At 38.6% G+C, this 12,819-nt stretch overlaps 1 protein-coding gene across 1 annotated transcript in view; it reads left to right on the top strand.

Annotated features, from left to right (window-relative positions):
* The first annotated feature begins 2,458 nt into the window (after nucleotides 1–2,458).
* The window catches only part of SYNJ2 (synaptojanin 2), a 59,351-nt gene continuing 48,990 nt past the window's right edge, over nucleotides 2,459–12,819 (top strand). Inside the window, exons 1-2 of the mRNA XM_009319118.1 lie at nucleotides 2,459–2,539; nucleotides 11,726–11,996. Coding sequence (XP_009317393.1) covers nucleotides 2,497–2,539; nucleotides 11,726–11,996 — 314 coding nt within the window. The 5' untranslated portion in view covers nucleotides 2,459–2,496. The remainder of the gene's footprint in view (nucleotides 2,540–11,725; nucleotides 11,997–12,819) is intronic.

Raw genomic sequence — 12,819 nt, 5'->3', positions numbered from 1 at the left:
CACTGGTGAGGTCTTGGAGCATGCTGTATCTTTAGAGAGTGCGTGGAGATGTCGAGGAAATGTCACTTTGTTGCTTTTTTGGTTTCTGAGTCTAAATTGCTTCAGGGAGCAAAATGAACCCTAGAATAAATAACACAATCTGCCGTGTGGTAGAAGTTATTGGCAAGTTGTTAGCCAGCCAAAAAGAGTGGCAATGCATCCCAGAGTCCTCCCAGAGCTTTGTGTTCAGAGCCTGCTTCTCCCTTCCAGGCAGCTCTGCTGGTACTGATGCCCTGACTGATGCTACTGTGCAGGCAAATGTTCTGTCAAATGGCCTGCCCAGAACGACGGGGTATTTCTGTACCACTACTGCCAAAACGCAGCTATTTGTCTGTGCATTTGGAAAAGTTCCGTGCCAGGAGCTGATGTGCATGTGATGCTGCTGGGAAACTTTGGTGGCTTCTGTATATGCCAGTGTCAGGTGCTTCTTGCCATTAGCAGCATGAGCTGTGTGTTGCTTATTTCCACACTGAAATAAATTCCATTCTTTTGGATCATGCTCTTACCAGACACTTTAACAGCCAGCTTTCCAACCCGTAATTCTATTTTGAAGACTATTACCGTGGTTTCAAGATGTCTTTTAAATGTTTTCAGGTTGTGCCTAGCCTGCAAGTTTGCGAGCTCCTGCATCAGTCTGAGATCTGAGTCTCATTTCTGTTGCTCTATATTTCTTCTTAGAGGTGTAATATTTGGAGCAAGAATTTTGTTTATGGTTTTTCCTTTTTATGTTAAAGGGAACTAAGATAAGCTTTTAAGGCAGAGAACAAATTTAAGAAGAAAGTCAGTATGTTGTTGCTGCTTTTTTCTAGTGAAGGTGCCATGGAAAGCGAAACATCACTTTTTTAACTGTTTGGGGTTTTTTTTTTTTTTTTATACATAAGGAAAGCCTGGAAGGAGCCTTTTTTTTTTTTTTAATTAAACATTACAGTTTATCTAAACTGTTTTTGCTGAAGCTTTTTTGAAGTGCCAGAGACCTGAGCTTCCAGAATCTCAGCTCTTAAGAGGTGCTGATACTGAATATTTAAATTGTTGCTGTCCAGAGGTTTACCTTACCCAATAAAAATCCCTTTATCTTCTTTCTGTTGCTTATGTTTTGTTTCACTGGTGTGTGTGGTATCAACATTTTACTAGTTTCTATAATTCACTCAGTGTTTATAAGAAAGCAAAATAGGTAAGTTGTGAAAGTCTGATGTCAAAAATAAAATCTGGAAAAAATTAACAAGTCTTCTCTATTTCTCATGGATGCAAAAATTGAGACAAATGTGCTTTGATTTCCTTTGGGGCTTGCTTCTACTAAGGACTCCACAAGAATTGTGTGAGTGGAAGTGTCCTTCCTTTCAATTCAAAATGTCAGTGATACACGAGATATTTATTTGTTTTCCATGCTTCTCACTGAGCTACTTGCCTCGTGAGGTTTATAAAGAGAAGTCTGCTTCTTTCTTTTCTGTTCTAACATCCATTGCAGGCCGTTCAGTTTGTCCTTTTTATGCCCGGAAGTTTCAGATTTAACTGCTGAAGTTTATTAGGAGCACAAGATTCTAAAGTATTAGCTAACCTCTGAAAGTACCATGTTGCTGTTTATCTGTGGTTTGAGAAGTAAATGGACGTTTCAGGGTCCCAGCCTGTTTTCCTCATTCATGAGGCTAACCTTGCTCCTCATTAGGAAATATATACAAAACACACTTACTCATTCAGGAAGTGCTTTGGTTTTACTTTAAAGTAGCCAGTGACAAGTTTGAACCATGTTCTGGCTTAGTATCTAAATGTTCAGTTTGTGCCCATTGAAGTCAGTTGTTGCAGAAATACACAAATCTAACATCAGCATCTGACCCTTTTATTTATTTGTTTTTAAACAGCTAATTCTTACTTCACTAAAATATAAGTTTAATTCCTCTTGAAATCAACTTCTGACATGTCTACATGAAATTGCGTTATCTTGCATAAAAAATTCTGATTCTGTCTGAAATTAGACTGCGAATCTGGAAACGGAAACCATCTCCTTTTGCACATTAAGAAAAGATATATTATATTTTAGCTTATGGCCAGACAAATTATTATTTTTGTTCTTATTTTAGAGTGGTGTAAAGTTCACATGTGCCTGCATATTCCTTTACTTATTGTGAAACTGATGTGGCATCTGTACCATAGAATAAGAACATTACTAATGATCACGTTGTTTGGAAGGGTAGTTAGTGCCCTTCTTTCTTCTAGGGTGGTGTGTGGAGAGGCTATGCATTTCTGTCCCATCACTTTTTAATCACTGTGTTCTTACAGCATTTTAACCCTACCTTTGTACTGTAGTTTTGTTTACTGAGCGAAATCAGCTGGGAAGCATTGGTGTAGGCTGTAGCAATCTGAAAATTTGATAAAGACTGGGAAACTAAGGTTTGCTGCCTTTCGTTTTGTTTTTCAGCTCCAGAAGAAAAGGATGCAATTAAAGGACAATATGAAAAACTCATGGATGCTTATGGCTGCTTAGGAGAGCTTCAGCTTAAATGTGGTAAGTGACCATCTGTGTGACTGAGATTATAAAATACCCAGACAATGCTAAACGACAACAACAAGTGGCTAAACTTGTCTGATTCCTTAACTTGTGAAAGCTAATTGCACCTTCTTGTTATGTTCAGTCTGGAAAAGATCTACTTCTTTTTCTATGCTGTGCCAAAAGCGTACTGCTAAGCGATAGCCTAAGAATTTTGGATTTTTTCTAAATTTTGTTTTGTCTAACATTCTTAGCTGCCTGAAGATAATTGTCTTTTTTTTTCCCCTACCACATTTGTCCAAGGCAAACCATGATGTCTTACTTTTTTTTGAAGGATCATGTTTAAACAGTGATTAATCATGGCCATCTGAGACTGCAGTTCTACAGATTCCCAGTCCTTGCTATAACGCCCAATTGCCTTTAATTGGGTAATTCACATGGATAAGGATTTGCAGAAGCAGGCCTTTAACTTCAACTGGTATAGTAAGGAATATTATTGTCATTGCTGTAAATTTCTGTACAGTTTGGGAATCTTGATTTAGCAAAGGATTATTTGCTATTGCTAATAGTGCTATTACACTGCCTACAGGAATGTTAATGGAAATAGCATGTTTTAGGAAAAGAACTGCAGTCATTGATTTGAAGGTAATAGTACCTTACACAGCAGACTTCAAATTCACTGATGAAAAAGATGCATTAAACCAAAAAGCACTGTATGCCTTGTAAGAAGACCATAGGAACAGTAAGCCTTAATTTTGACTTGGAGGAATGATAAGACTGTTTTCCGTATAACTCGATGCTTGGTCAAGGAATCTGCCAAAGGCAGCAGTGGTGTCAGCGCTGGTGTATTTAGACTAGTAGATGTAAGTGTATCTTTTTATAGCCCATTTACCATTTTATGGCATGAGTAATATGACTTGAGATTGATCTGAAGAGGCGACTGCAATCTGAAGGATTTCTGTGTCAGAATTTAAAACTGTAGGCCCATCTAGTCTTTTTATATGAACGTGGGCTTTTTGGGTTTTTTGTTTTCTTGTGGAGTTAATTAGGCATTTCTATGGAGATTAATATCAATTTGTTAATGTAATTAAAAACGGAGGGCTTGTGATTAGTTTTTCTTGGCACTTGGACCTGTTTTTCTTCATAGGAGTCTAATGAATCCTGTTGTAATAGTAAAGGAATGTAGCTATTGAATTCAAGCTCTTCAGGTTACAGATGCGTGTAGTTTCTTCTACATGATGGGAATTAAATATATCTGATTTTAGTCTTCGTATTAAAAGGTGAATGATTTCAAATGGGGTATGAAATATTCTCAGCCTTATTTTTTCTCTTTTCTCCTTTTATTTCTGTGTTTCCCATGTCGTTACTTCTTTTTGAACAACATCTGCTTAACTTCAGTGCCCATAAAGTGTGAGGTTTTTCCTCTCTGAGCTTTGTCACTGCACCTCTGTCTTGTTCTAGCATTAAATGACAAGTCCTGCTACAGGACTTCCTTTGGAAAGAATTGTTAAAAATTTTATTGGTAATTGGATAAAAAAGTTAACTACTGGAGGCAAACTTCTAATTGTGACTGAGTGAAAAGTCAGGAGGGTCATGCTGTAATGGTAAGCAAAGGTAAGCAAACATTTTCTGCTGCTGAACATGTTTAAAAAAGCAAAGATGATTGTATGCCATCTTACCATTCAAGAGGTAGCCCAGGTTTTTTTTCACGGTCTTAGTTAGATCTTCCATCTTACATGTAAGTAAGTTCCATCCCTTTAGCTATTGCTTACATAAAAGACTAACACTAGAAAGGAATGCAGTGTAACATTTTTTCCTTTTTATATAATGTATTCTAACAGCTGCAAACAAGGGCATAATTGGCCAGCTCTTCACTGAGCATCAGTGATCACATAGACTTTGTTCAGGAGTATCAGTATTTTTTTCTTACTACTGCAGACCATAAGTACTAAATTAACTGAAAATATTTGTGAAAGTACATTCCACTGGGATATTAAAAGAGTATATTTGTGGAGCAGAAGGGGAGACTTTTTTCCAAGACATGAAAGATGTCTCTGAGCACTTTAATTAATCTGTAAATATCGCTACTTAGGAATCCAAATAAATCACATTGTATGCCTGCCAAAGTAGATCATGCTTTTCACAAGAAATTAGATGAAATATGTGAAACTGGCTCACAAAGTTAATGTTTCCCACCAGTAATAACATTCACTTCTATGTACTTATGTCTGTTAACATGACTCACTAAGTTCTTCTGCTTTCTTTTGTGAGATGGATGGCAGCAGAATGAATTGTACAGTGTTTCTGAGCTGTATCTCAGCCAAGATTTTGCCGCCAAAGAAGATCTAGCAAATACATCTTAAGCAAAGTGTCAAAAGAGCTGGCTTTGCAGTGTTTGGTTTAGACACTGTGATGTCAGGAAGGGGTACATATATAAGGTAGTATTTTGACACCATCACCACATAGGTTGTTTAGTGTAATACAGCTGCTGTATTTGGGGAGGCATTCTGAATTAATCTGACTGTGTATATACTCTTGCTCTTGCACATATACAATGTGTAGTTGAAAGGCAGAAGTTTCAAAGGCAAAAAGGACAACTAAGTACCTGTTTTCTATTCCTTTTAAACATTTCCTCATATGTAATTGTATTTAGAAGGGGGAGGAGGAGTATCTTTGAGACTAAAACCGTAGTTTGGGAAATCTTGGTTCTTTTCATAATTCTGCTATAGATTTCCTCAGAGATTTTCAGCTAGATGCTTCGAATCTGCTCCTCTGCTGTGTTTCTGTTGCTAATTTTGATGAGAGGCAAAAATACCTTGCAAATTGCTTTTCAGTGGACTATAAAGTGAAGTGGAGGTATGTGTGGAGTAGAGATGGAACAGGCTGAGGGAACATAAGGCAATGGCATGACTGTTGGAGTGGAGAAAGAGCAAAAACTGGAGTGAATTAATTTTTAAAAGGAAAGGGCAGTCTTGAGTGAAATATTTACAGTTAACAAGAACAAAATAAGAATTGAATGTTGCCTCCTTTTCACTGCAGCTTATAATAAGCAACTCTGAAGTCATTCCATAAACTGCTGGGGAAACAATTGCCTGGAGTTATATAGACAGGTTAAATGCAGAAACTGCAGCTTATTATTGTAGGGTGTGACGTACCAGAACTGTGTTTCCTGTTCAACTTGGATTAAGGCAGTTGGTTTCACAAGAGCTTTTGAAAAAATGGATGCAAGTTATTTTTGTCTTGTTTCTATGCCAAATATTCTTCATCCTCTGCCTCCCTTGTGCAACCTGATAAAAGGGCATTCAGCACATATTGCTGTGAACAAAACATTTCTTACATTTCTTCGAAAGTGTTCTTTACAGGCGGTTGTGGTGATTTATAGCTGTAATGGGGCAAAATAATGATCTTGGTCACGATGCATGAACATTTATACCCATCTACCTGAGATCAAAATTTGGTCCATAAGCTTTGAAATATTTTTTTTTTCTTTAGTACTGTAGGTGGGTCTTGCTTTTTCATAGATGTGTTGCTGTGGAAAGCATGACCAGTAAGGAACACTTCACTTTTTGCTCTAAAATTATTTCAGAGATTTCTTTAAAACATTCCAGATTGCATCCTGAGGAAATGAGGAACATTTCCACAGGTATGATTGTCAATTGCAGTTCTTATGTTCCTAAATCACTTTCATCTATGTGTGAAGTTTAGAAAGGCTAATATGAAGTAGGATTGCACATTAAACTACTTGTAAAAGTTAGGGGGAAAAAAAAAGTTGTTTTCCAAGGTAGGGGGCCCGGTAAATAGTCTGCAGCTGATGTGGTGGTTGGTACAAAGTGAAATGTAACAGCCAGACCTGGAGCCTTGATAACTTCGCAGGAAAAAGTTTTCTATTTTTTTGGGTAGCTTCTTACTGGCCTTAGTGCTGACCCTGTTCATCATGCACTTTGCAGTTGTCAACTGAATATAACATGCTTTCTGCTGCTGTACTGCATATGAAATCAAGGGAAAATTACCATAAATTTTCCACCCAGTGTACTTCCATTAATTACTTTTTATTGGTAGGAACTGTTGGGCTCCTGTTTCAAGAAATAAGACTGGAGTTTGGCCTGTCCCCTACTCCAGAAATGCAGGGAGCTCCTGAGAGCAGGGAGCCTCCGTAGGCTGGCTGCAGTGGTAGTACTGGCAGGGCCACTGACTTCAGGGAATTGATTTAGTGTTAATTCTCCCTTTGATCTTGAGGGTGCACTGCCAGCAGTTCAAAACTCAGCTTCCTGACTTATTTGAGCTTACACTTAAGTGGTGACTGCTCACTTCATGGCTTTAGTATTTTTTTTTCCGTGTTGCTGTTGATGTTCTGGACAGAAGAAACATAAATACCTTGAATACTGTTTAGCTCCTTTCAAAGGTTGTAACCCCATAATATGCCTCCTGATGATGCTGCCAAGTGGATTTGACTGGACTATCTGATGTATTTTTGTTGTGATTGTCTGGTACTTCAAGTGCTACTTGCATAGAAACAGTTTCACTGGAAACTTAAAAGGAGCAGTATTTTTAATATAATTACAGAATTGGAAATGGTAGTGAGCTACAGTTTTGAAAAGTTAAGGCTGCAGGGATTAATGGAATAGTCTCGACTGTTTTAAGGGGAAATACCTTCTAGCTTTAAGGAATGTCTGGGTGTTTCAATTTGATGTATTTCATTAAAGTTGTGATATTTTCACAGTTTGCTCAGCAAAACCAATTTAATTAAAAAAATCTTCTCTTTGTGCTGTGGCCTCACAAATCCACCTACCATAGGAAATTCCATGTTGTGTTGATAGCAGGATTTTTTTGGTTTTTTTTTGTGGTGGTTTTTTGTTGTTGTTGTTGTTTTGTTTGTTTGGTTTGTGGGGGTTTTTTTTCTTTCTTTTTTTTGGGGGGGTGGATGTAGTAACCAAGGAATGCAACTTCTTGCATTCTTATGTGAGATTTACTGGATAATAGAAATGAATTGTTTGGGAACTAAATGAATTTTTCAGTAAATTCTTGTCAGCTAAAAATGTTATTTTCCTTGCAATGAATGAACAATTACCAAATAACTTAGTATCTGCATTTTTTAGAAATGGAGAAAGTTGATTTAAATTTTGCTTTTTATAAAAATTACTTGCTCCAGTAGCAGCATCTATCCTGATTGAAGCAATTGAAGCAATTTCTACCCTTAAATTTAAGTGCATTTAGGTTGGGCTTTGGTTGATATAGTTGTTTCCATGTTAAGTATCTATTTTCAACAGGAAAGATTATGGCTTGTTGACATTTACATACCAGGAAAAAACTCACATTGACTTTTTAAAGTTTAAATTTAGAAGTAAATGGACTGATTTTTTGCTTTAATATATCCATAATAATAATCAGACTTCCAGTGACTGGCAAATAAGCAGAAACATTTTTCCTGTAGCTGGTAATATGAGGTTTCTGCCATATTAGGTACTATTTGGGTATGTAATGCTTTCGTTTTATTCCTTGGAAAAGCATTTTCAATCTGACAAAATGTCTAAGTGAAAGCATGAGTAGAGATAGTGCAGTTATCATTTCCATCACAGACTTGTCCAATGTAGTTATCAATATATTTACAAACATTGGCAGCCTGGGTTGAGGGGAAACAGTGTGAGAAAAAAGGTTTGGGATTGAAAGAAGAGATTCCCACACATAAACTGATGTCACTGGCAAAGAAGGGAAGATGGGGAAAGCTTTGTTTCACTGTGTATAGCTGTATAGCTTAGTGGTGGGCAATTTCTTAGACCTTAATGGAGACATAATTAAAAGATGAATGGCAGAGTAGTGTTTTGGTAGCATTAATTTTGCTGTGTGAGGTTCTAAAAGGGTGAAAGGCTGATGGGAGCCCAACCTCTGCTCAGGACCCTGTGGCTACATCTGTGCTGTGCATAAAAATGGGGCAGGGCACAGGCTTGAGTGCTGTCAATAGGATATTGTGATTAGCTTGCTCCCTGTGCCAAAAGCAGCATGCACATCAGGCAAGGATCTTCCCCGCCCCAGACAGTGCAGTGAATAGCCTAGAGCTGATTCCCAGGAACACTGTCCAAATACCACCTGGGATGAAGGTGATCTCAGGGGATGGGGCTTGGGACTTTTTTCCAAGGCACAGAGTCAGAGAGATTTGTGTTAAGCTGGGGCTGTGGTGTTGTAGGGTTTCTGCATTCTGGCTGTTTTGTAGCATATCCTGAGTGATTTAAGCAAATCAGAGAGGCTAGAGTTGATCTGAAGACCACCTCAGCTCACAAAGCAGTCTAGGAGGACAAAGCAGCAAAGCAGGCTAGCTTTATCTTAGTATATATGCTTATTAAGCTACTTAATAAGTAGCTTAAATCTGTCTCTTTACTTCCTTTTTTTTCAATTTTCTGGCCTGTAGGTGTGAAGTCCTTTGCCAGCCTGCCTCTGTTCAAAGGCATCATGAAAAGTGCATGAAGGATGAAGGCTGCTCCATAATTTGGAGTGCTGTAAAGAGACTTACTATGTGTATATAGAATCATAGAATGGTTTGGGTCGGAAGGGACCTTTAAAGATCGTCTAGTCCAAGCCCCCTGCCATGGACAGAGACATCTTTAACTAGATCAGGTTGCTCAAAGCCTCATCCAGCCTGACCTTGAACACTTCCAGGGATGGGGCATCCACAGCTTCTCTGGGCAACCTGTTCCAGTGTCTCACCACTCCCGTAAAAAATTTCTTCCTCATATCCAATCTAAACCTACCCTCTTTCAGTTTAAAACCATTGCCCCTTGTCCTGCCACTACAGGCCCTCATAAAAAGTCTCTCTTTATCTTTCTTATAAGCCCCCTTTATATATTGAAAGGCTGCCATAAGGTCTTCCCAGAGCCATCTCTTCTCCAGGCTGAACAACCCCAACTCTCTCATGTGGCGTTACAGCACAGTGGCCGGAAGGAGTATTACAGCTTCAGAAAGCCATCAATCTCCTGATGCTTCAGGGACAATGCAGTAGCTTCTTAGCTGTGATTACTATTTTTGAGCTCATTAGCTAGTGATTTGGGACCTCTGCATGTGTAGATGTGTCTCCCATTTTGGGGGTGAGTGGTTGAGTGGAGGAGATAGTAAAAAGAGTCTAGAGTCTCTGCTAAGGGATAGCAAGTTTCTAGGTAAGGCAAAACTGTGTAGTTTTGATTGGCTTTTCTGTCATGCTTTATTCCTACTTGTTGCCTTCTTAAACTAAAGAATTGCTTTGTTTAGATCCAGTTATTTTCCACTGGTTACAAGCTCCTCAAAGGAAAGAACCACAGATAAAAAGCCCACTATTATTGAATTTTCGTTCTTTTTGGCTATTTTGATGTTGACTTTCTCATTCGATCTCTTCTGAGTCCTCTAGGAAAGTTTAAGGTCTCTGAAGCCAATGAAAGTGCTTGTATTCTTTGTCTCAGCATCCCAGCCAGACAGCTCTCCGAGTCTGTCACTACTGGTTTTCTGTCCCTGAAGCTGACTGATAGTAAAGCATATTAATAGTGTTTCTATACATTGCTTCTAAATTCTCCTGAGTGAAGTTTACTTTGAGCTGATTAGTTTTGCATGGTTTCAGCAAAGTCACAGAAGCTATTAGCTATCCTGACAGATGACTAACTCCTAACCCCTTGGGGAGGCTGCAAGGCAATATTTAGTCAGGTATGAACTACCATGGTGATAACTGATGTATCTCCTACTCTTAATCCTTTAGAATTATGCACACTCATGTGCAAAGGAGGAATAAACTCAGGTTTTGTGTATTTCTAACCCTCCACTGTGGTGTCATCTAGAAAAGTACAGAAGATGTACTTCTTAAAAACACTCAAGAAGGAGAACACAGCATACCCTCGTTACAGAAAGAAATGTGATGAACAGAGCTTTTTAGTAAATACTGCCTACACTGGCCTTTATGCAAAACTGGAGTCAGCAGAACAGAATGAATAAGATCTAATCTCCCACCTTGTCCTGCCATTCCAGTCCCACGTGCCTACGCAAATATTCTGGCTCTGCTGCAAACCACCCCTAACTCAAGTTTCTGTAGCCAACCTGCAATCTGGAAGCAAGGACTCCCCTACTGGTGTTTCAGAAAAAAAACTTCTTGTTGAGTGAGAGGTGGTCTGCATTTTTGGACAGTGGGCCACCGTGGAGGGTTGAAGAGTGGTCCTACAAAGTGTTCCCTTTTGCTGTCTGAAACCATACCGTCCCAGATTGTCACTGTGCCCTTAGCTAATTAGCTTGCTCTTGGCAGGTCAGCTGTTGTTTCTGCTACGCTAGAGCAATAAATCTTGGCTCATTTCCACTTTTTCTTACTAACTGGAGTGAATAGGATGACATTGTCTCCATTAGAGGCCAACTGAAGTGAATCAAACAGTTTCTTCCTAGCAAAACCAGTGTTTTCAGGACAATTGTTCTACTGTTTCTTAATTACTGTATCATTTCAGAGAGAATAAGCAGAGGTTGAAATCCTGCTGTGTACAAGAGACCTGATTACAGTGGTGGTCTCAAGCTTCAAAATTTATCTTTTCGTTTTGGGCCCCTGAAATTCAGCTGCTTCATGATTTCACACTTTGCTTCACAGCCATGAGAGCTGGAATTCTTTTTAGTGATAATTGAGGTTGTCATCTAATCATGTACACTCTTCTGTGACATAAAAAGCAAAATCTCAAAATTGGTAATACTGAAACTTTCTGAATGGCTGAACACACACGGCTTCATCTGAAGCCAGTAAGAAACCTGAATGCTTCCTGTCTTTAAAATTCAGAAGTCAGTTGGAAAATCCATAGTGAGGAATACACTTTGTCTCATAAATGACCAGTCTTTTACCTCCTCCCTTCAATCAAATCCAGTGAAAACTGTATATTCTCTAGGGTGGTGAAATTTGGTTTTTGAGTAGTGTCCCAACACCAGGCTCATTGCATTTCATAAAGTAAGTGGGAAAAACACATTCTAATGCAGCAAAGGATGGGACTGTGTAAGTATTGTGGAATATTATGCAATTGCACTCACTCACCTTTAGTCAAAAGGAATTCAGAAATGTAAACGAATGTAGGCCTGTGCTTGTTGTTTGCATTTGTTTTCTTCTGAAGCAAAGATACTGGCCTCTGCTGGAGCCCTGTCAGCATTGCATATGACAGGACTGATGTGAAATGGCATAGCCTGTGTCCACCTGTAACCCTTTTGTAACTATCTGTCACCTTCTAGGTAACACTCGGCTGCATTTTCTGGTCCTGGTGACAGGCTGTACGTCAGTGGGAAAAATCCTGGATGCTGAAGTTTACAAAATTACTGCAACAGATTTCTGTCCTCTCCAGGAAGAAACCAAGGAAGAAGAGCGTGTTAATGCCTTGAAGAAAATACTGAACTCTGGGATGTTCTATTTCTCCTGGCCTAATGCAGGCTCAAACTTTGACCTGACTGTGCGGGCTCAGAAGCAGGGTGATAACCACTATGAATCTGGTAACTCGTTCTTCTGGTTAGTACTGCATGTTATACCAAAGTCTTCTGTCATCCCCACCTGTATCTTATTGGTTAAACATTCTCAGAGGGAAATGAACATATGCATTTCAGGTGCGCCTCCTTCATTTCATTGTCATGTCATTTTACAGGGCACATGGCCTTAGTGAAATCATGGTAAATGTGGGTCAAACAAGTAACTTCTGTTTAATTAAACTTAATCTGATAGTGAAGTGCAATTCTAATAACTGGACATATTGTGTTTTTTAAGAAGGAAACACAAGACGTATTGCTCACACTACAGAAACATGTCTCTACATGTCATGAGTAGTTTCCCCTGCAGTTCTTTTTAATAATTTGCTTTAAAAGTTATCTAATAGAAACCTGCACTTGAACTGTTCATAAATCCCATCATCCGTGCTGAAGTATCTTCTGTTTCTTAAAAGTGTATGTGTTTAAAGTCTGTAGTTTAATGTTTCAATAATATGCTCTAGTTTTTATGTTGAAAACATCAATATTAATATGTTTGTGGCTCTGTAAATGTATGTTGCACAGAGGAAACTCCTGTAATACTCTGCTCTGTACTTCTTACTTTCTTGTGCTTATAAAGCAAATAAGAAGTATTTCTTGTGGTAAGTATTGGTTGAGTGGAAAGGAAAACACACAGATGCTGAGTTTTGTCTTCCCTAGGTGGGTTCACCGTTGATGTAATTCAGTTTGTTTGCTTTACAAGTTCTGGCAGAATGCTTGAATTCCTATACACTCATTTTTTTTTCTTTTTACACAAAAAGATAGTCACACACAGGAAACATAGATGCACTGGAAATAAATGAGGGTTATAT

This window comes from Pygoscelis adeliae, unplaced genomic scaffold (assembly GCF_000699105.1).
Source record: "Pygoscelis adeliae isolate BGI_AS28 unplaced genomic scaffold, ASM69910v1 Scaffold172, whole genome shotgun sequence".
NCBI lineage: Eukaryota > Metazoa > Chordata > Aves > Sphenisciformes > Spheniscidae > Pygoscelis > Pygoscelis adeliae.
The sequence above is the reverse complement of the archived record's forward strand: the minus strand, read 5'-3'. Positions and strand labels throughout refer to the sequence as shown.